Source organism: Neofelis nebulosa, chromosome 3 (assembly GCF_028018385.1).
Source record: "Neofelis nebulosa isolate mNeoNeb1 chromosome 3, mNeoNeb1.pri, whole genome shotgun sequence".
Classification (NCBI taxonomy): Eukaryota; Metazoa; Chordata; class Mammalia; order Carnivora; family Felidae; genus Neofelis; species Neofelis nebulosa.
In genome coordinates this window covers 173,312,996-173,336,429 of record NC_080784.1, presented here as the reverse complement: position 1 = coordinate 173,336,429, position 23,434 = coordinate 173,312,996, and the positions used below count along the sequence as shown (strand labels likewise).

General features: G+C 42.0%; 1 protein-coding gene across 6 annotated transcripts in view; it reads right to left on the bottom strand.

Moving 5' to 3' along the window:
- The window catches only part of RBM47 (RNA binding motif protein 47), a 160,361-nt gene that overhangs the window by 68,003 nt on the left and 68,924 nt on the right, over positions 1-23,434 (bottom strand). Inside the window, exon 1 of one of the 6 annotated variants that reach the window (XM_058722774.1) lies at positions 4,678-5,707. The exons of 3 other annotated variants lie outside the window; for them this stretch is intronic. In XM_058722774.1, the coding sequence (XP_058578757.1) occupies positions 4,678-4,757 (80 nt within the window). In that variant the 5' untranslated portion in view covers positions 4,758-5,707. Of the gene's footprint in view, positions 1-4,677; positions 5,708-23,434 lie in introns of those variants that run through there. 2 more of the 6 variants (XM_058722773.1, XM_058722775.1) reach the window with 2 other exon arrangements.

The window sequence follows — 23,434 nt, the reverse complement described above, 5'->3', positions numbered from 1 at the left end:
CGGTTGAGCGTCCGACTTCGGCTCAGGTCATGATCTCACAGTCCGTGAGTTCGAGCCCCGCGTCGGGCTCTGTGCTGACAGCTCAGAGCCTGGAGCCTGTTTCAGATTCTGTGTCTCCGTCTCTCTCTGCCCCTCCCCTGCTCATGCTCTCGCTCTCTGTCTCAAAAATAAAAAATAAACGCTAAAAAAAAAAAAAAAAAGAAAGTGAAGTCTTCGATAACGAAGTGGCCTCTGGCATGGTCTTTGCCAGGACCAGATTGCCCCTGGTGTAATCAACAGCTTGTGCGTTTAGGTCGGATCAACTGTTAAGTCATGAAACTTTTCTGAAGCTCAGTTTCCTCATCTGTAAAAAAGTGGCAGTCGCCTCCCAGGGGGATGGAGTCAGTTAAGTAAACACCTTACACAGAGCACTTACTTAGTAAATATACTCCCAGAAACAGACTTTTCTCTCCCCACCCCTCCGGGTGATAACACTTCCAACCACACCCTTTCTGAGATCACTTAACTTTAAAGCACTGGCACACACAGGGAATGATTTTCAGCCCATATAGCCACCTTTTTCAATCCCCCAAACATATTAAATGGTGGTCTATTCTTACAAAGGAACACTGGGCAGCAATGAAGGAATAAATTCCAGCTACATGACACAATGTGGACAAATGCCACAGACACAATATTGAATGAAAGATGCCAGGTACAAAAAAGCACATATGGTTTCATTTTTATGTTCAAGAACAGCCAAAGCTACTTATTCTACAAATACTGCTTCCATGGTAGGACAAATCAAAATAATGGTCATCTTGAGCCACGGGGTGACAGAGAGGAGAAGCACGAAGGAGCCTTCTGGACACTGAAAATGTTCTGTACCTTGATCTGAGTGGTTGTTACACAGGTGCATATGTATGTAAAAATTCATCAAGCTGTACACTTCAGAGTTGTGCACTTTACTGCCTTTGTTACACCTCAATAATGTTTCAAATAATATTTTAAATATTTTTAAATTATTGTAATTATTAAATATTATTATTAAATTATTTTAATTAAAAATAATGTTTAAAATAATATTTTTAACAGATTTCATTTTTTAAATAATCTCTACAGCCAACATGGGGCTCACACCCACAATCCCAAGATCAAGAGTTTGCACACTCCACCAACTGAGCCAGCCAAAGTGCCCTTAAAATAATATTTTTTTCAAAGCATTTATTGGACTTAGTCTTATTACCTGGAAGTTTCTCTCTCGTGCATTCTTCCAGGCTCTTTTTACATTTACATATATATGTACATGATAAATGTGTTCATTGGTACCTCATAATTGTAGAAATAAAGAATTACTCTTATATGAAATTTTCCAAATAACTGAATGTATCCACTTAAGTAAGCAAAGGTTACTTAAGTAAGGAAACCATTACTTTCTTCGATGAAAATCTTTATGAAATGATTTACAGTCTTCACTATCATTTTAAACAGACAATATTGAGTACATTCCTCTTGGTGAACCAAGGTTATCCTTAGAAACTTATATCGTCAAGCTGGGCTGAGACTGAGCTATAACTTCAGGAGCTATTGCTTCTATACTGATGACGGTAGCTTTTGCCCCTTCTCTGTTATCTGTGGCTACTGCTTTCTGTCACCTGCCTGTCTCTGAGGATCCCAGTCCTTCTCATTTGCTTTCTCCCATGCATTTATTTGTAGGGTTGGTGCCTATCTTTTGCATGCCTAGTATGTACTAAGCACTGGAGATAATTGTAGCAAAGAAGACACTCATTATCCATGACCTAAGGGGATCCAGATTTTAGCAGAGGAGTCAAGTATAAAATAAGTGTGGGGCGCCTGGGTGGCTCAGTCAGTGAAGCATCCGACTGCAGCTCAGGTCATGATCTCACAGTTCGTGGGTTCAAGCCCTGAGTAGGGCTCTGTGCTGATAGCTTGGAGCCTGGAGCCTGCTTTGGATTCTGTGTCTCCCTCTCTCTCTGCCCCTCCCCCGCTTACACTCCATCTTTCTCTCTCTCAAAATAAATTTTAAGAAATAATTAAAAAAAAAAACAGTATAAAACAAACGTGATGACTATCATAAAGGGGAAAGCATAGGACCTAATTCAGGAGGTCACTTCAAAGAAGTGCCATTTAAGGAATGAGAAATGAAAACCAAGCCCGGAGTGAGACCTTAGTAATTGCTGAATGAGAATGAATGCATGAGTGATCATTAGCCAACAGAGTTCTGAATTATCGAAAGATGCCTAAATCAAGAGTCAACAGGCATTCAGTGAGGCCCTGATGAACTTAATGACATGAATTTTGGTGGCGATGAGGACTATATTCTGCTTTAAGACACTGAGTTACTTGACAAATGAAGAATTTTTACTCATTGTTCAGCTAACTATATGTATTCAGTTTTCATTTCATGCTACCAACACAAAACCAGCCCCAAATAGCCCAAATCTTTACGATGATTCCTCTATCTCGCCTGCATAGTTCTGACCCCTAGCTCCTATGAACGTGACTTTCCTGGTATAGTTACCCAAAATTATCTGCAAAGGTAGCTGTCACCCACCCACGCTTCTGTGTGACAACTCTGTCCAAGCAAGCCAAAGCAGCCCCAACTTCTCGGGCAGTACTGAATGTTGCAAACTGCCACCTAATTTGGGGCCTATTATTGTCCCTGAAGCGTTCACCTTCATGACATATACAAATCAAGAACTTGCATTCTAAGGAAAAAAGGAACAGACGACAACAACCTTTGTGGAGAGACTATCCAATTATCTGCCTTTTAAAGCAAACCTGATATAGAAACATTATTATCATATCACATAGCAGCAAAGTTTAAAATGACAGAGCTAGGAGTCAATGTATTCAGGACTTAATCTGACGTATGAGTTGGCCCATCAACAAACTATCATGTAAGGGAGAGCAAGAGGTACAAACATAGCCTTTGGTGATCATAGCTTCTTACAATTCCGTGTAGATCTTTGGGACTCAATATCTGAAAAAGCTAAACAAAGGAGCTACCCTGAATAAGGATTTTCCCAATGACATAAAGGGAAACAAGGAATGACAAGCATCTGGAAAGGGTGTATTTTTAGACTTCTTCCCCAGAGTCTTTCTGTTCATCTGTTAAGATTTCACACATAAAACTTCATCCCTCTAGTTCAGCTACAGTAGAATTAACACATGAGCTCCTCCACTGGTTAAACTCTAGTTTGGATTTATGTGGCATCATACATGGTCAAAAGTTTCACAGACTATTCATCATCTAAGTGCAACCAAGGGACAGACAAGTAGAGAGCAAGCATTCTTCCCTCTCTTTCGAAATCTTCAGAGTGGTAAGAAAAAGTTAATCCGCTTGTCAAAAGTCACAAACTTTCAGTAGTCAGGGTAGTGAAACTGCTGCCTGTTAAACCTGATTTTCTGACACGCATATACAAATAACCAAATCTGCTATCCTTCAGGTGAATGCGATGTCTTTTGACCTCCACGGCTGTCACTTTCAGTCCTATTTGCCTAAATACACAAAGCCACAGTGAAGTTTTCCCCATGAAGGAGGTTTCCTCTAATTTTGAAACAATGGTTTCTTCCAGCCATTTTGCAATGGACTGGGAACCTGTCAGGAGAAAGACTCTTGGCTCCTTACTATCAGTGTCACGAGGCAAATCATGTTTTTCCAAAATCAATAGCCTCTTAACTTCAGTACTGTCTTCATACTTTCGTCTCCCACTAAAAGGACAAACAGGCCAAAGATCCCGTGTTTATTATAGTGAATACATTACACTGCGATTCCTTTCCCTGAGAACTCGAGCATTACAGAAATCTTTTGAAGCTATTCTTTTCCTACATTTTTCCTATTTATTGTTTGGGTTTTAGCCACTATTAACATGTTCCCAGGTATCTGCAATTGTTATTAAATTTGATCAAATGTAAACATTTGGCTAAGGCTCTAGTTTTATCATATATACTCGTATTTTTTTTACCAAAAAAAAAAAAATTGATCAAATGTAAATATTTGGTTAAGGCTCTAGTTTTATCATATATACTCATATTTTTTTACCAAAAAAAAGCTAGAATATAAATACTTAGTGTTTCCAAGAAGTATTCAGTCATTAGTTCTCCAAAACTAATCTATGAACTGCATATAGTCATTCCTAGAATGTTCTAAAAACACAGATTTGAGGATAAGAAGCAGTCTTTCAAGCTGACCTTTAATTCGCTATCTTGTCCAAACTTAACAGAAAAGGTAAGGAGGAAAGAAAGCTTCAAAGTATTTTCATGAAACCAGAACCACCATTTAGCAAAAGCTTTTAATGGCATGAGTCACGGGGCACACCGAAGTGCAAATCACAAGGTTACACGTCGCCTCCTAGAAACACCACACCTGGTTCCAAATTCTTTACTAAAGCAAATGCTCACTAACATCTCATTCAGATCACTGGAAAACCTCAAGCACAGGAAGATTTTACCTCACTCTCCATGACATTTAAGTCCCTCTAGTAAAACCGAAAACACCATTTGACTGAAAGTGAAGATTACAATTATCCGGGGACTCCGAGATACAGTTTGCAAAGAAATTATTTTTGCCCCTTCCTCCCCTCCCCGTTCCCGCCCGTTCAGCCAAAGGCAAACCAAATTGTATGTAATCTGAAAATTTAGATATTTATAAATAACAAAGTATGAAACAAGTACCTGCCAAACACCTGGAGCTCTCTTTCCTCTGCTTGCTCTCTCCTCCCACACTCTGGCAACGGAATGCCCTTCAAAACCATGGCTCAGTGCTTTTGGTAAATGTTTTACGAGACACTAAACAGCCTTGTGTCCCACCCTCAGAGCAAACACCATTGAGAGAACACAATATAATGGTTGCAAAGATATCGTGTGATGTACAATGATGCAAATGAATAGGCAGGCTCTATTTCTACACTTCCCCTTAAGGGGGAAAAAAAAAATTCCAAACCTGTGAGGGGTGGGGGTAGGCCGGCAGGAAGGGCTTGCAGAAATAAACCTTGACACTAGAAGCATTACAAGTTGTGTGTGCGTATACGTGTGTGTGTTAAAACGGCATTACGATACTGCGCTCATTGTTCTCATCTCCGAGCAAGTCTTGGCTTGCTAACCTGAAAAAGCGTCCAAGGCAAGAGCTAATAAAGGGTAGAGTTCACCAGTGAGTCTGTAGACACAGTAGCAACTGTACATTTACCACCTCTCTCTATTTATTAGAGAAAATACAACTCAAAAAAGCCTCTCTAACCCTTCTTGCACAATCAACAAAATGTACTCCCCGTTTTCCATATCCCTCAAGTAACTCACAGTTAAAAGCCAACCTCTGCTCTGAACCAGAAGTTTTGCATTCCATTCAAGTTAACAATTACAACTGGAGGATAACAGAAACTTGCTGGCACTGAATTATTAGCATACCCAGAATGTCAGGTGCCTCTTGGTACCACCAGGGTTAACACGATAAAGAGAAGGTGCTCAGGGATCAGCTGCCTGGTTTTACAGAAACCACGTACGGAGATGGCTGGAGTCTGGAGCCCATGTGGGCAACACACATCTACCTGCTCTTGGAGCTCTGAGTGGGACATCTTAGAAAGGAGAAAGTAGAATTATTTAGCAAGTGTCAAGCCTACTCGCTAAAAGGAACCCAAGGCCGTCTAGAGGAGAAGATAAAGAATCGACTTTCGCTCTGAAATCACACACACAGCCAGGTTAGGCAAATAAGAAAACCCATTCTCTTGTCCCCACCCCCTACCCCAGTCTCCAGGGATACTCAAAATTCTGCATTTCATATCTTTAGGATGTCTAGTGGAGTAGAAAGAAAACCAAACATAGGACTGAGATCATGGCTTTTCCACACACTAGCTGTGTGACCTTGAGCAAATCATTTAACCTCTTTGAGCCTATAAAATAAAAATGTCTCATCTATAAAATAAAATGTCTAGAACCAGGAAAGATATCCCAAAGAACTGAGAGCTCTCCCAATCTCAGAGCCTAGAAAATGGCACATTTTCAAAACTTAAGATTTCCAAATCTTAAGGGTTGTTGCAAATTGTTTTGTCCCCTTATGTTACAGTTATAGGTCCCATTTTATTTTCCATTTCCTCCTATTACAGATGCCTCAGGTTAGTGCTGTGACTAAAGGCAAGTGACTTCACTTCTCTTTTGTCTTTTGTATTGCAGGGTGGGTGTCTGCCTCCCAAGGGGCACCGTGAGGGGCTTCCCAGCCAGCGGCCTGAGTCCTTCTGATTTTACATTTCTCCTCTTCATGAATCCACCCGCCCTTGAACACAACCTCACTTTCCCTTTCCTTCTCTCCTTTCTCATTTTCCTTTTTCCCTTCCTTCCCTCCTTCCCTCTCTGCCTGGCCTCCCTGAGAGAGAGATGATGGAAATGTGGCGGAGAGTAATTATCCTCCTCATCCCATTTCTTCCATTATTTCATGTGTCATATCAAACACTTTGGGGAGGGAGGGAAGTCGAATGTTAGTCTATCATCCAGATTCTACTGACGGGAGCCCGAGACGCAGAGATTCAGCTGTCTCAGGGCAATTGCAGATGGCGTCCTGCAGCTCGGCTTTCCTGACAGGCCAGGGTTGCCTCAGCTCAGCCCGGGCCTAAAATGTACCTCAGTGCCCCAATGTTCTAGTCAATTCTACCTGCCAATTGTGGCATATTCTCCCCTGGGATCGCTCATCTCCTCATCTCCTTCCTTCTTCTGTCTTGGCTGGTCTTCCTCTTATTCTGTTTTTAGGATCTATCTCACTCAACCCCTATAACTCACTTTTGACGACCGCTATCCCTGTGTGCCTTTTTTTTTTTTTAATGTTTATTTACTTTTTGAGAGAGAGAGAGAAAGAGAGAGAGAGAGAGAGAGCGCACAAGGGGGTGGGGAGGGGCAGAGAGAGAGGGAGACACAGAATCCGAAGCAGGCTCCAGGCTCTGAGCTGTCAGCACAGAGCCTGACGCAGGGCTTGAACTTGAACAAGATCATGACCTGAACCACTCAGGTGCCCCATTGTGTGCCTTTCTTTAGGCAAACCCAACAGGAGCAAATCTCTACCAAATGACAAACCTGTATGTTTGGGGGAAAATTATCCAGTTCCTAGGAGGCTTTCTTTATCAGTGCCCCTCTTGGGTCATGTATCCCATGTCACCCGGCACCCCACTCTTTGTGTGTACGTCAACTGCTTTCTAGACCACCAGAGTACCCACTTCTGCACCCATGCATGGAGCCCAGGGCTTAGGACTAAGGAACATACTGGAATTTTGATGAAAAAAATGTGAGGACATAGTATCTGAATCTAAAGCAGTGCCCTGATGGAGTAAACTTCAGGTATAAGCAAAGGCCTGAGTTTGGGGTTTTGATGTAGCTGCTTTGCAGTTATATATATAAATAATACGTGTGTGTGTGTGTGTGTGTGTGTATATATATATATATATATATATATATATATATATTCAAATAAGGATAAGAAAAATGGGTTATAAAGACAAGGTAGCAAATAAGCTAACCATCAAATTGTGCCATGAAACAAGCATCATTTACTAAATGTCTGCAATTACCCAGTACTTGATACATGTTACCTCATTTAATGTAATCGCACAGGAAGAGACAGACTCAGAGAGACTGCCCATGGGCAGGCAACTGATAAGGACAGAAGTGAAAATCAGAGGTCTCCATCCTTGCCCTTTGCCTGAGCTGTCCTCATGTGACACAAGCACACTGCAGCCTGCTCACTCCAGGGACGTGCCTGTTGCCCCAATCAAGAGCCACCTGCGGGTGTTTTCTGCCACTCTGTGTTCTGCTCAGAACCTGTTTGACCCTGTTTTTCTACTCTACGCCTTTTCCTTGTCCTCTCCACCCTCCTCCGGCCACCTTTGCTTCTTATCCCAAAGACAATCTGTCCTGTTCACTTGGAAATCTATTGGCAAACTCGAATATAGGGGCCCTCGTTTGACCACAAAACCAAATAGACAGTATGGATTGCCCCACTTAAGGAAGCCGTTTATAGTCATGTCTTCTGTGGCTGCAAATTTGATATTTGATTTTAAACACGGCAGGCTGTGTTAAAATTCCCTGTTCTATATAGATAGCACTTGGTGTGTGTGCTATTATATTCAAATATTATATTTCATGGTGCTCAGAGACTAAAACTCTGTGTCCCTGAGAAAGAACCATGTCTTCTGTACAAAATAAATGCTTATAATAAGATTTCCCCATTTCCAGCCATACACTTTTTTTTTTATTTAAAAAAAATTTTTTTTATGTTTTTATTTATTTTTGAAACAGAGAGAGACAGAGCATGAGCAGGGGAGAAGCAGAGACAGAGGAAGACACAGAATCCAAAGCAGGCTCCAGGCTCTGAGCTGTCAGCACAGAGCCCGACGTGGGGCTCAAACTCACAGACCATGAGATCATGACCTGAGCCGAGGTCGGACGCTTAACCAACTGAGCCACCCAGGTGCTCCTCCAGCCATACACTTCTAAGTTGAGTTTTTGCTCTGTTTTTTTTATGTCAGTGTGCAGGTATACCCCTGAAGTTTTGTGGGGTTTTTTTAATAAAAAAATAATAAAGTTTATTTATTTATTTTTGAAAGAGAGAGATACAGTGAGGAAGGGGCAGAGAGAGAGGGAGACAGAGAATCCCAAGCAGGCTCCGCAGCTGTCAGTGCAAAGCCCAACGTGGGGCTCGAACTCACGAACAGTGAAATCATGACCTGAGCCAAAACCAAGAGTTGGACACTTAACCGACTGAGCCACCAGGCACCCCACCCCTGAAATTTTTAACTGCAAAGTTCCAATAGGGCAGAATAATCTAACTCTGGCAAGTGCTACTCTCTTGCCCTGGGCTGCTTGCAAAGCATCTGTCAGTTCTAGAGGCTCCCTTCCAGCTTGGATATATATCCTTGAGTCTAGCATATATTTGTTCTGCAGGATGGTTCCAGATTCTGGAAGGGATTTTGAGTTCCCTTGGATACTAGGTTATAGGAGAGGAAGAATCAGCAGAAGGTGGAGATTTTATTTGGAGCTGCTAAGTTGCTCAGACTCTGCCAAAGACCTGGCACTCCCCTGAATCACTCAAGCCTCTTCAGTTCTCTGGAAGGGGACTTCAAAGACCCTTGCAAGTGTGGCCTCAGCAACTGTTCACCCCCCACTCCAGCTTAACCTCAGACACCCAAGGAAGGTGTCACAACGGCCCTGGGTGTTTTCCCAAGTTGCCCAAGGAAGGAGAGGTTGGAACAGGTGAGGAGAACACATGAGGAGTCTTCTCTGTCCAACACTGTCTTTCACTAGGACATCAACCACTAGACCAGCAGTTCTCAAATTGAGGTCTCTGAACACCCCGAAGAACCCTAAGGCTCTTGCAGAAGTCTGTAAGGCCATAACTATTTTCATAATAATTTTAATATTTGTGCCTCTTTCACTGAGTTAACATTTGCACTAACGGTGTAAAAGCAAAGGCGGGTAAGGCAGCACAAAATCAGGCAGAGACAACAAAGTGTACTAGTAATCACAACATTTTTCACCGCTGGGCACTCAAAAGTTTGTTTTTAAAGCCCACTATCCTCAAGAATGTACCTGATGATGCAGGAAAAGATTAATTTTACTATATCTTGGCTCTCGAGTGTACATCTTTGTAATATTCTGTGTGAGGAGATGGGAAATACGCACATGGCTCTCTTGCTGTATACCAACTATGATGATAGTCTCAAGGAAAATCACTTTTGTGGGGTACAGAGTGAATGATGGCTACTTTTGTCGTATAGAACACCATTTTTACCCAAACGAATGACCGATAGATAAAACCATGGTTGACCGATAGATAAAACCATGGGTGTTCCCACGTGTACATTTGGCACACTTTTACTGGAAAATGAATGAAGTGGGCTTGTCACGTCAAAGAACATAACTGATAGCGTTTGTTTCCAACTTCAAGCTTTCAAGCCAAAAGTTCAAATTTTGCAGAAGCGCACTTGCCACTATGCACTTGACCGCTTGCCAATAATGAAAGGTTTCTCTGATGAGATTATTTGCTATATTAACAAATGTGATTTTTTTAATGCCATATAATGAAATGTGTCCATATTTAGAAGATCTTCACCACTCAGTACACCAGTATTTTCCAAATGACCAATTCATAATATTACAGAATCATGCGTGGGTAAAAGAGCCATTCAAAGTACAAGATAAACCAGTGGATTTTAATGTTATAGAGTATGAAAAGTTCATTGATACTGTTTCTGATTCCATACTGCAACTAACTTTTTTTTTTTTAATTTTTTTTTTTTAACGTTTATTTATTTTTGAGACGGAGAGAGACAGAGCATGAACGGGGGGAGGGTCAGAGAGAGGGAGACACAGAATCCGAAACAGACTCCAGGCTCCGAGCTGTCAGCACAGAGCCCGACGCGGGGCTCGAACTCACAGACCGCGAGATCATGACCTGAGCCGAAGTCGGCCACTCAACTGACTGAGCCACCCAGGCACCCCTGCAACTAACTTTTAAGAAACCATCTGTTTTAAGAAATCTTTTTTTTTTTTTAGGTATATTTATTTATTTTGAGAGAGAGAGTACAAGCTGGGAAGAGGCAGAGAGAAAGGGAGAGAGAGAATCCCAAGCAGGCTCCTCACTGTCAGCGCAGAGCCTGATTCAGAGTTCGAACACACGAACCGTGAGATCACAACCTGAACTGAAACTAAGAAGTCAGACACTGAGCCACCCAGGTGCCCGTAAGAAACCATCTCTTAAGAGTTTGTATTTAGTATCAAAGAAGAATGTTTATGATGATCTGAAAAAGGCTACAAAAATACTCTTCCTTTTTCTAGCTACATATCTTTATGAGGCTGAATTTTCTTTATATAATTTTATAAAAATAACATATATCAACAGAATGAGGGCAGAATATAGCTCATTTCTATCCAGATGGTCAACCAACACATGAAAAAAATGTCCAACATCACTCATCATCAGGGAAATACAAATCAAAACCACAATGAGATACCACCTCACACCTGTCAGAATGGCTCACATTAACAACTCAGGCAACAATAGATGTTGGTGAGGATGCAGAGAAAGAGGATCTCTTTTGCACTGCTGGTGTGAATGTAAACTGGTGCACCCACTCTGGAAAAACAGGATGGAGGTTCCTCAAAAAACTAAAAATAGAGCTACCCTACAACCCAGCAATTGCACTACTAGGCATTTATCCACAGGATACAGGTGTGCTGTTTTGAAGGGCCACATGCACCCCCATGTTTATAGCAGCCCTATCGACAATAGCCCAAGTATGGAAAGAGCCCAAATGTCCATCGATGGATGAACAGATAAAGAAGATGTGGTATATATATACAATGGAGTATTACTTGGCAATCAAAAAGAATGAAATCTTGCCATTTGCAACTATGTGGATGGAACTAGAGGGAATTATGCTAAGTGAAATTAGAGAAAGACAAATATCATATGACTTCACTCATATATGAGGACTTTAAGAGACAAAACAGATGAACATAAGGGAAGGGAAACAAAAATAATATAAAAACAGGGAGGGGGACAAAACAGAAGAGACTCATAAATATGGAGAACAAACAGAGGGTTACTGAAGGGGGTGAGGGAGGGGGGATGGGCTAAATGGTAAGGGGCACTAAGGAATCTACTCTTGAAATCATTGTTGCACTATCTGCTAACTTATTTGGATGTAAATTTTAAAAAAAAATTAAAAAAAGAAAACCATAATATTTTGGGAGACAAAAAAAAAAAAAGAATATAGCTCATTTCTGTCAAGCCAGTCATGAAAGATGTCTGCAAAAGTACATACAATGTACTTTTCTCACCATTTACTTGTTTTTGGAAATAACAGTTTTTTCCCATGAAAGTGTTATTGGTGTTTTTAACATAAGAGTTGACTATTGTTATCTTCGAAGGAATTAAATACATATTTTTAATTTCTCAGTTTGAATTTCTAGTGTGGTCAACAGCAACAGGTACAACCCACAAAAGAAGAGCACTTGGGGTTCCCCAATAATTTTTAAGAATGCAAAGGTAGGTCCACCAGATTTAGCAAACAAAAAATGCAGGGTGCCCGCTTAAGTTTGAGTTTCAGGTAAGTAACAGATGGTAATTTCGTAAAAGTATCCATGAAATATTTGGGACATACTTATAATTTAAAAATCACTTATTGCTTACCTGGTGTTTATTTGAAGTTAATTGAGCATTTTAAAGTGTTCTTTGCCTATTAAGACGTACTGAGCCCCAGAAGTTTGAGAAACACTGCACCAGACCATGCCCTTCACATCTGTGCTAAAACATTAATACCAATATTAGGCACCCACTGTATACACGATCCAGTGGTAACCTCTTGACATACACTATCTCTTCTGTTTCCCCCAGATCTTATGTGGCATGTACTCTTACAATCCCTAGTTTACAGTGAGGAAACAGAAACCCAAAGAAGTCAAGTGAACCTAATTACTGGTGGAAGGTAAGACTGGAACCCACCCACTCAGCTTGTAACTATTGGGCTTACAGTGAACTCTAAATGAGAGATTCCCAAAAATGATGGTTTTTCTACATATTTGCAATTTTATTTCTGATACTTATCTTCTCTCTCTCTCCCTTACACACACACACACACACACACACACACACACACACACACACAGCTGTGTGTTCTATCACAGCAATGGTGAAACCCAAGGCTGCAAGTCAGGAGTTCTATCCAGAATTGGCCATCAGCACTTTGACACAGAGCCAACTTTCCTAATGGTTGCTCCCCTTGGGCATGACAGCAGCATTGTAGGAGCTGGGAATTCTAGAATAGGGCAGCAGCGCATAGGCACTGCTCATCACTCCATAATTGGAAGCCACTGGGAGATTGGTGCGGAGCTAGAATCATCCTTGAGAATAAATTGGGAATTTCTCCAAATGAACCTGTATTAACTGAAGCAAATGCAACCATTGTTGTAAGTAAGCCAAGGTCCTGTTTTTTGTACGATCATGACCCAGGCCACTGGATATATTTAATGAGCTCAGGCTCGACAGTAAACAAACTGGAAAGTAAATTTTCTTATGATCCAGCATGGGGGCAAGAGTATATGCTAACTGTGCCACAGGATCTGTAAATACAAAATTGAATTTGCCTGCGGCCAACTAGGGGCCTTCCCCTAATCACCAATAGCTATGACATAGTAATGGAGAAAGTGGTAAACATAAGAGAGGGAGAGAAATACCAGTCTTTCATATGGGGGAAATTTCTTTAACAAAGGGAAGGTTTACGTTTCAGATCTTTTTTGTTTTGCAAATTTTGTTTTGTAAATTTGGATTTTTATTAGATGTGAAGCTCACTGGATTATTCTAGGGGCCGTTGTGTATACAGAAGCCAAGGGTGATAGAGCTCTGAAAATAAGCCTAGAGGAGAGAATGGGACAGGGGAGGAGAAAAATTGGGTAGATCAGAAATGAAAAAACGCCCCCAATGCAATGTTAGATAATTAAGAAGAGGCGCATTTTAGAAACCAAGACTTAGTGAAAGCCTAGAGAACAGGCCTAGGTGGAAAGGTTTTGGGAAACCAAAGGCCCCAACATCTGGCCGTGGGGTATCCAAAGGAAAGAGGTCATTAAAGGTCATTATTTTACTTTTAAAGCTGTCCACTTTGCAGTTCGCCTCAGGCCCACCTGCCAAGGCTGCTGTCTGAATTCAGACACTGGCCCAACCCTGCCCAAAGCCCTGCTGGCAAGATCTGCCTCCCCAGTTCAGTCCCTTTACCTGCTCACTCCATCTAGATCTCCACCCCCACCCCAGCGCTGAAAGGAGCCGGGCAGGAGAGGCAAGCCTGGGCTCTCTCCTAGATAAGCTTAGGAGGTAGATTCTCAAAGCTTTCCCCTTTAAGGTGTCTTCAGAATTCATTCTTGTGAATGCTGACTGTCAAGGAGGACACAGCCAGAAACCGTGACTCATCAAACTTCCAAACTCAGGACTGGAAGACTGCCTCCGAAGACTGGCTTTCCACCTTCAGGACAGTGTCCTGCCTGCTTCAGACACAAAAGGGGACAGAGCTGAGGGGTCTGCCTACTCTCCAGCAGCCTGGCTGCCTTTCCTCCTCTTCAGGGTTCTCTAAAGCACAGAGAACATGGAAGTTTTTTCCCATTTTGTTTGAGACACAGGCTTTGAAAAGTGGTTGGATCTGTGTGTGAAGGTCACTGGTCCATGAGTGTGGCCAGATAGTAAATATTTTAGGCTCTGCAGGTCATACAGTTTTCTTTTATTATGTTTGTTTCTCTCTCTCTCACCCTTAAAATGTAAAAACCATTCTTAGTTACATACAAAACATAAAATCGGACGGTGGACTGGGCCACAGTTTGCTGGTTCCTCACTTAGAGCAATGGCAAAGGGCAGGCGGGGTCAACTGGTGACTTCTGCACACAGTTTGGTCGAGTACAGTGTCAAACGTTATGTCAAAATGTAGATGTCTGTCTGACATCTTGCTGACAAAGGCTATCTTATTCTCCGTCGCACTTGCCCATGTCTGACATTCTCTACTTGTGGGGTCATCTCGCCTTTGCTGTAATTCTCTTCAAAGAATTCAGCTGTAGATCTGGCAGGGAATTAAACCCTGAAATGCTAGTCTTCTATATTTCCAAAATGAGATAAACAAGTTTTAAAATAAGCTAGAATATTTTAAAAGTTTTCATTCTTAGTGTGTGTGTGTGTGTGTGTGTGTGTACATATATACATACATTCTGTTTAAAAGTGAACACACCATATGTATTATAAAATTGCAAGCCTGGAACATTCTCCGGGATAGCCTAGTCTTTAACTGTTTATACTTGAGGAAACTATGACCTACTTCCACATTAAATGAGATATTCCAAGTCACATACTAATTGGCAGAAGAACTGGGGCCAGAAACTTTCCTGATTTCCAAATTAGTTCTCTTTTCACTACTCTACTCAGCACATTGCCAAATCAGTACTAAAAATTCAAGTCAACCAATACTTACAATGTATTTCCAATGTGCCCAGCACTAGCTACGTGCTCTAGAAATACAAAAGAAGTAGACGAGAGGATTCCTGCCCATAAAAGGCTTTCAATATCATTGAGAAAACAAAGTACACACATGAAACAAATAATATTCTGTCTTACACTGTTATATAACTATATGGGTAAAACATTTGCTGCTCAGTATGATAGCCAGTAGTCACATGTGGCTATTGAGCACCTGAAATGTAGGTAATAGGACTAAGAAACTGAACTTTTAACTGTACTTAATTTTAATTAACCTAAAATTTAAACAGCCACGTGTGGCTAGGGGCCACTCAACTGGACATCACAGGTCTAAAAGAAAGGTTCTAGGTCTGGATGGAAAACCTGTAACATACATCCTGTCACTTTTCCCTCTTGTGTCTAGGACAAGAACCATGACTGATCATAGAGCTCTTTCCCTCTGAGTACAGATGGCCCCCCACATTCTCCATGCAACATATCTTCAACTGCCTGCACCTGGTAATGTATAATAAAACCTATTTGTCACTCCTGATACAGATAGGGTGACAAAGGTGAGCTGGAGGAGGAAGTACTTGGGCTGAGTCTAGAAAGATAGCACTGGGACACGTAAAGAGGAAAGGACACAGAGTGTGAGCTCCACAGACAACAGCAAGACTAGAGGAACTGGACAGAGCTCTCCTGGTTCTAGGACAGGGAGGCTGCTGGCCCAGCAAGAAGAAAGGACTGTGTTGGGTGTGGTGGGAGATAAGGGGACAGGGAGAGGGTGGGGCTAGACGAGAAGACCTTTGGATTCCGGGAGTTTGGACTTTCTCAAGAATAACAGGAGCACCTAATGGTTTAAGCAGAATAATAATGACGGGAGAAAAACATGTTTTAGGAAGGCAAATCTGACAGCAAGCCAGAGAATAGGTTGCATACTGGATATATACATTCAGAGACTAGTGAGAAGGCTATCTCTCTAATGGTTTTGGTTTTCCTTTAGGAAATACTTGGTTTTGATCCTTCCATGGCCATTGCAATAATTATTGCATAACTAGTTATGCAGTGTCTGGTTATGACTAGTACTAGGAAGGTAGTAGTATGAGTGAAGAGGAAAGGCTACAGAAGAAAGGTTTTCTTTTTAATTTTGTTTTAATGTTTATTTTTGAGAGACAGAGAGACAGAGAGAGAGAGAGAGAGAGAGAGAGAGAGAAGGCAGAAGAAAGAGGGAGACACAAAATCCAAAGCAGACTCCACAGAGCTGTAAGCACAGAGCCCGATGTGGGGCTCAAAGTCAGGGACCACGAGATCATGACCCGAGCCAAAGTTGGAAGCCCAACCAATTGAGCCACCCAGATGCCCCTACAGAAGGAAGTTTTAAGTGAGGCAGCATGATGCCGAGGACAGACCATTAGCATCAAGGGACCTGAGTTCTAGGCCTGGCTATTTCAATGTGCCTCCTCTCTCTCAAACCCTAGACTTGATTTCCTCACTTTAGAATCAAGGTACTGGTCAAATCAACCTCTTAGTCCACTCCTATTCGTATCTCATTAAGGGTCAGATGAGATTTTTGAGAACCTCGCCCAGATATAAAATGGAACTAAAATATATATATGTTTGTTTGGGTGTATTTTAAGTGGCTATCACATACAGATGGTGGGAGTTGTCCTAAGACAAAAATGCTCCTTTGCTCTTTCAACTGTACCAACAGCAGGCAGCCTGCTGCAATCTATAAGATTTTAGGTGTAATGTTATTAAACATATATTCTGAGCAGTGTTGCAGGGAGGATGTACAGGTGTGGTTCACAAGACACGTAGGGGTGTTACAGACAGGGGATCAATTCGCAGGTAGGACTGCCCCAAGCACCGACATCTGTCTTGCCAGGAACCAAAGGATTTTAAGGCCCCATCCATCTTCACAGACCACAGGAAAAATAAAAACAAAAACAGCTGCTAGAGAGCACAAATGATTTTCTCTGGAAAAAGTAATATACCACCACTTGCCAGGTTAAGAAGCAAAGCCTAAACGAGAGCCTGACCACACAGGACATACATGAGAATCAACTGCAAATTTTTCCAAAAAAGTACTGGTGGCTGGGCTCTTCCTCAGAGCAACTGAATCAGAGTCTTGGTGAACGGGACCCGTGCACTGGTGTCTGGGTTTTGTTTTGTTTTTTCTGAGTTCTCAAAACGACTGAAATGAAGGACATGCAGATGTCTCAGAGCAAAAAAAAAAAAACAAAAAAAAAAACAACAGTTCAAGGGGCACACAGGAACAGTCTGGAATCCAGATCTGACCGACTGTGCTCTTAACCCTGGTGAAGAATTACAGCCAGTTCCTTAATGAGGGGGGACATGGAGGCCATCAGAGTGGCCATAATTTGCATAGTAAACTCTACACAGTTTCTGTTTCAGAGTATACAATCTGTCATTCTGAATACATCCCTTTGTCATTTTCACTTCAGCATGTGTCAGAGAAGTCCCGGGGACTCTGGCTGCTCAATGACCTCTGGCCAATGAGCATGCCTTTTTCTGCCGATCCCTCAGCCCTCCGATGAGCTACTAGACCACCTGGGTGTGCGTGCGAGCTCTGCCGTATGCTTAACCGTGTGATCCTCTGCAAGTTGCATATTCTCCCTCAAACCTCAGTTTGTCAAATAGGAATCCCGACACGTTCTTGACGGTATTTTTGTCAATTAAATGAGGCCATACAAGCAACAGACAATGTAAGTAAAAGACTTCTTTGGTGTGTGGAGCACACGTAAGCACTCGATAAATGTTAATTGTCATTATTTTCATCATCACCTCTAGGGTTCTTTCTAACTACAATGTCTTTCTTATGATCTTAAGAATCACTTGGGGGCACCTGGGTGGCTCAGTCAGTTAAGCGTCCAACTTCGGCTCAGGTCATGATCTCGTGGTTCGCGAGTTCAAGCCCTGGTTCGGGCTCTGTGCTGACAGCTCAGAGCCTGGAGCCTGCTTCAGATTCTGTGTCTCCCTCTCTCTGCCCATCCCCCACTTATGCTCTGTCTCTCTCTGTCTCAAAAATGAATATTAAAAAAAAATTTTTTTTAAAGAATCACTTGGTAACTGCACAAATGGAAATGAACAAAGATCAGTAGGTACCGACATACCTAGCTTTAAAGACTTGGTCTGTGTTAAGCCCCCTTTCATGCCAGCCTGACTTTGCTTGAGATGTCCCTTGTATTTTGCTGATCTTGATCTTAGTTTCAAAGAACCTCATTTATTTTGCAGACACAGAAATTTTGCCAGTCTCTTTTTTTTTTTTTTAACTTTTTTTAAGTTTATTTATTTTATTTTCAGAGAAGAGTATAGGCAGAGAGAGAGGGAAAGAGGGAGAATCCCAAGCAGGCTCCACACCATCAGAACAGAGCCCTGACATGGGGCTCGCACCCACAAACCGTGAGATTGTGGATCAGAGCTGAAATCAAGAGTTGGATGCTTAACCAACTGAGCCACACAGGGCGCCCCGAAATTTTGCCATTCCTGATGCAAGAAATGTAGTTGTTCCATTACTGTTATTTTTTTGGTACCACAGACACCCACGAGTGCAGCTGAAGTGAACGTCTGATCTTCTATAGGAAGATCTTCCCTCTATAGGAGGATCCCCCCGTCCTTGCTATAGGAACTGTTGACACACCTGGGTAAAACCTGTTTGAGTCAATGTGCAGCCTCTCACGAGCCTCCAACTCCACAGACCTGTGATGCGTGTCTAATGACTGGTTTGAAGAACTTGTTCTTGGAAACTCAGCGCTGACATTTGAGTGTCACCCATAAAATTTGCCTAAGGGTTCGATGCTGTCATTAGCCACAGATGCCAGCCTCACAACCTTGGAGTATTCATTCTCTCTGCTTTCCAGAGCACCAAATACCCTCCTACAAAGCGTAATTGCCACCATTGATCTGTTATTCTGCCAAAAGACACACACATCTGGTTGAAGTCCACAGCTTTCTTTTTCCTTGTCGATGGTGGGAACGAACCTCTTCCCTTTAGGAAGACAGTCCTCCTTTTGTAGACAGATACCCGCTTGTCTGCTGTATGTTATTGGTTGAGTCACAGCCCACATCCCCTTTCTATCTTTTCGGTTTTGAAAACAGGTCACTTTGTTTTGCAAACAGCAAGTTTTCTAGGAGCAGGTTGCTAAAGGAGCACTGGCTCTATGAAACCTTGGCCTGTATGAATGAAATCATTTGAAAAGGGCAAATCTTCCAGTTTGGGATTAACCACACACTCCCTGTGGAAACCAGTTTTCCCTTTGAAAACCAGTTTTTCCAAACATATGTTCATTTGGGTCCAGAAAACAGAACTCAGTATCATCTTGCTTACAGGAATGCCTTGTTATGAAGTCCCTGACTGACTGTATCCACAACAGACTAAGCATGAGTTGGGCCCAATTAACTCTGACACCAAGTCTCAGAAAGGTCTTCAGCTTCTACGATCACGGTAACTACATACTGATCATTATAAACTATAGGACTTCAGGGCTACTTTTGCCTAAGTTCTCAACACCAGTGGGCCTCATACCTGAACTAGCACTAACGCTGAACTGGGTCAGATCAAACAAAAGGAAAAGAAAGTAAGAGGTCCAGACAAGAAGGTGGTGAGTTTACTCTGGTAAATCTGGATATAGGTGAGAAAAGAGAATCACTAAATTTCTACTGCGTTTTCAAAAACACCATTAAACATTTGAGTTATGATGTTGCTTGTTCTAATTCACCCTTGTTTTATTGTTAATATTTCTTCTTCACTAAATGTTTACACTTTCATTTTTTTTCTTCAGGAAGCTCTACACCCAAACGGGGCTTGAACTCATGACCATGAGACCAAGAGTTGCATGCTCTACTGAGCGAGCCAGCCAGCGCCCCTAAACTTTCATTCTTAAACTCTTCTGGACCAAGGATCACATCTGATCATGTTTTGTATCCCTCATGAACCTGCCCCGGTATCTTTCTTATGGGTGTCCTTTGCGGGTTTATTAATCAGAAGCAAATTAAATTACAGGTCTTTCCCCCCGCCCCCCTCCCCCCGCCAACCCCGTGTAGTAGTAAGTCATACGGCACAAAGCAAATAGTATGAAGCAGTATCTTATAGGAAAACATCCCTTCATTTTCAGTTGAGGAAGCAGAAAAGTTGTGTGTTAAGGATTGCCTTGAGCTGCACGGGGTCATTGTGTGACAGGTCCCTATCAGTAGCTGACTAGATAAAAGAGAATCTCTTTCAACTCACTTGTGGGACCTTTGTGTATATATGTTCTTCAGCAAGTTTCCTTCCTATGGATCACATGAGTTGTGCAACAGTTAGAAGCTTACCTATGTTCTATTTGAGTTATAGCCTGTCTTTTGGGGATGGAGGTGGGGGGGTGGAGATGGGAAGATCATTTTCCAAAAGGTACACCTTCTGGTCATTTTCAGGGACTTTGGAACAGTAGTTTCTAGGAAATCTGTAATCTAAATGAGAGGTATAATTCAGAAACATGAACAACATGTTACTATAGAAAACACTGTCTGATGATGCCTACCTCTTCCTCCTTTTCAAAAGCAACTTGCAATTTTCAAGTTGTAGGTTAAACAATACCCACTTTTCTTGAGAGAGAGAAAGAGAGAGGGAAAGTGCATGAGGGAGGGGCAGAGGAAAAGAAGAGAGAGAGAAGCTTAAGCAAGCTCCAACGCCCAGAAGGCCCACTCAGGGCTCCATCTCATGACCTGAGCCAAAATCAAGAGCCACATGTTTAACTGACTGAGCCACCCAGTCGCCCCAAACACTTCTTAATTTATCAACTTACTTGGAAGGGGAATCTAGGCCAAGATGTTCAGGAAAGGGTCAGCACTCAAAATGTCTTACTACTTTTTTTAAGTTTCCATCAGGAGGGGTGCCTGGGTGGCTCAGTCGGTTAAGCATCCAACTTTGGCTCAGGTCATGATCTCACGGTTTGTGAATTCGAGCCCTGCATCGGGCCCACTGCTGTCAGCGTGGAGCCTACTTCGGATCCTCTGTCCACCCTCCCTCCCCGCCTTTTCTCTCAACATTTTTTAAAATTTAAAAAATAATAACATTTCCATCAGGAACTCCATAATTTTTTCCTCTTTGCCTTTCCTGGGGATCTCTGTCGCCTAACTTCTGGTGCCTGTATCTTGAGGGGGAAGCACAAACTTCCTGTGGCTTGAGAAAAATCAGGTAATGATCTAGACATTAACTTTTTAAGAGGTTTGGCCAAAGAGGTCAGCAAAAGTTCATACTAAAAGTCCAAATTTCTTCATATCATGGCCAGTGGTTCTCTTTCCTTCTGTATGGAGAAAAGAGGCCCGTTTTATCTCAGACAGAGGTAAAAAACAAACAAAAAAATCTCCAAAAAAGATTATAAGCCTATTAAAAAGATCTGTCTAGCTCTAGTCACCCCCTATGCTAAGCGGACCTCTCAAAAAATGACGACCTCAAACTCACCCTGATTAAGAAATGGGCAAATTTGATATGGCCGATTCAGTGGAATTAGGATTCTGTGTGTGTGTGTGTGTGTGTATACATATACATGTATGAGTTCCTGAATCTGCCATTTAGTTACTGGTCAAAGTACCTCAGCTCAGCAGTACTCTTGATAGAAAATGTCAACATGGAGCACTATGATTTGAAACCTGAGAATCTCACAATCGTCCAAAAGTGGAAGTAGGGTCAAGTAGCTGGCTTCTGTCTGCTCTATTTAAACTCTCTCTCTCTCTCTCTCTCTCTCTCTTTTTTTTTTAATCTGGCCTTTGGGCGGGGGGGATCACACAGAATGCCAATGATCACCCTTCCTGACGCCACCAAGGAAGCAGAGAAAAAGAGAAGTAGACACGTTCGTTGAGAAAAACAAACTCTTACTAAAAGCTGATCACCTTCCTGTGGGAAGGTGGTGAGGGAAATTAAGAACATAGATTTGGAGAGAATTCAAAGGACTGGCAAGAAAACAGGACTTGGGATCCAGCTCTAGGAAATAATGCTGATAGAGAAGGAAGGATTTATGTCTGAACCACAAAAACAAAAAACCTGATCAGTTTGAAAGCAATCTCTAAGGGGTTTTAAAGATCCTTCCAGAAATTGAACTAAGTCCTTATTTTACAACAGACACCTAGTCATCTGAAACCACTCTCCCTCTGCCTCTTGCCCCATCAGGTCATGCTTACTCCTTGAACCCGACACTCCCCTGTGTTGAGACCCTCACAAACATCGTTCCTCATTTGGTATAGTCACTACCACCTGCCCCCAAGCTTCCTCCGCCAAACAAACCATTCTTTCTTCTTTGGGACTCAGTTACAACACCACTTAGATCCCAAGAAACCTTCCCTGATGGCCACACCTCCTACTGACAAGTAAGTTAGGTCCTCCCTGAACTTAACAGTCCTTCAACTCACTCATTCCTCTTTTTTCATTTAATGTTTTACTACTAGACCAGCTTCCTGGGAGCAGAAATCTAATCTTTCTGTCTTAATCTCCTAATTACCCAATACCTAGCACAGAGCATGGCACATAGTAGGTGCTCAGAAAATGTTTGTTAACCAATTTACCTGTATCCTCCTGATTTCAGGATTAGTGTACTATCACTCATGGGGCCCGATAAGGTGGAGGTTCTACAAATCATAAAGCCCATATAAGCCACATCCATGTGCTTGAGGAATCCTGCTCATTCTGTGACACCGACTCTATTTTCCCACACATTTAACATGAATGTGAGTTTGGATTCATTGACAGATAAATGGATGCTGACAAATCATTCTGGGGCCCAGCAAGAAGTATTAGTTGCAAATCCTAGGATGTTGGATTGCTGGAGGAGACCCTGGAGCGTCTAATTTAAGGACTGGCTGACCGGGAGGCTGTTCCATGAGCTCCCTTGGGCTGTCCTGAGGGCCAACACCACTGCATATGAAGTCCCAGGGCTACTAATCTCAAAACAGTTAGCTTTTCTTTCAGGGTTAGAATCATAATCTTTCTCTTTGGGAAATACAAAGTTCTCTTTTTATTTTTTTAAATTTTTTAAATGTTTATTTATTTTTAAGAGAGAAGGAGACAGAGCGTCAGTAGGGGAGGGGCAGAGACAGAGGGAGACACAGAATCAGAAGCAGGCTCCAGTTTCTGAGCTGTCAGCACAGAGCCCGACGCGGGGCTCGAACCCACAAACTGCAGGATGACGTATGACCTGAGCCAATATACTCAACCGACTGAGTCACCCAGGTGCCCCAAGAGATACAAAGTTCTTATTGATTTGCTCATTAACAGGAAAATATTCATTCTCTACCCTAAGAAACAAAAACAAAACAAAAACAAAAACCAAAAAAATGTGTATTCGATGAAAAATAGGAGGTAGAGAACACTTAATGTTGGCAATTTGGGGATTATTCAGAGTAATGCTGTATTTCACTGAATCTAAGTCTCCATAAGATGCATCCCAATTTCAGACATGTTAAATTGTGAAG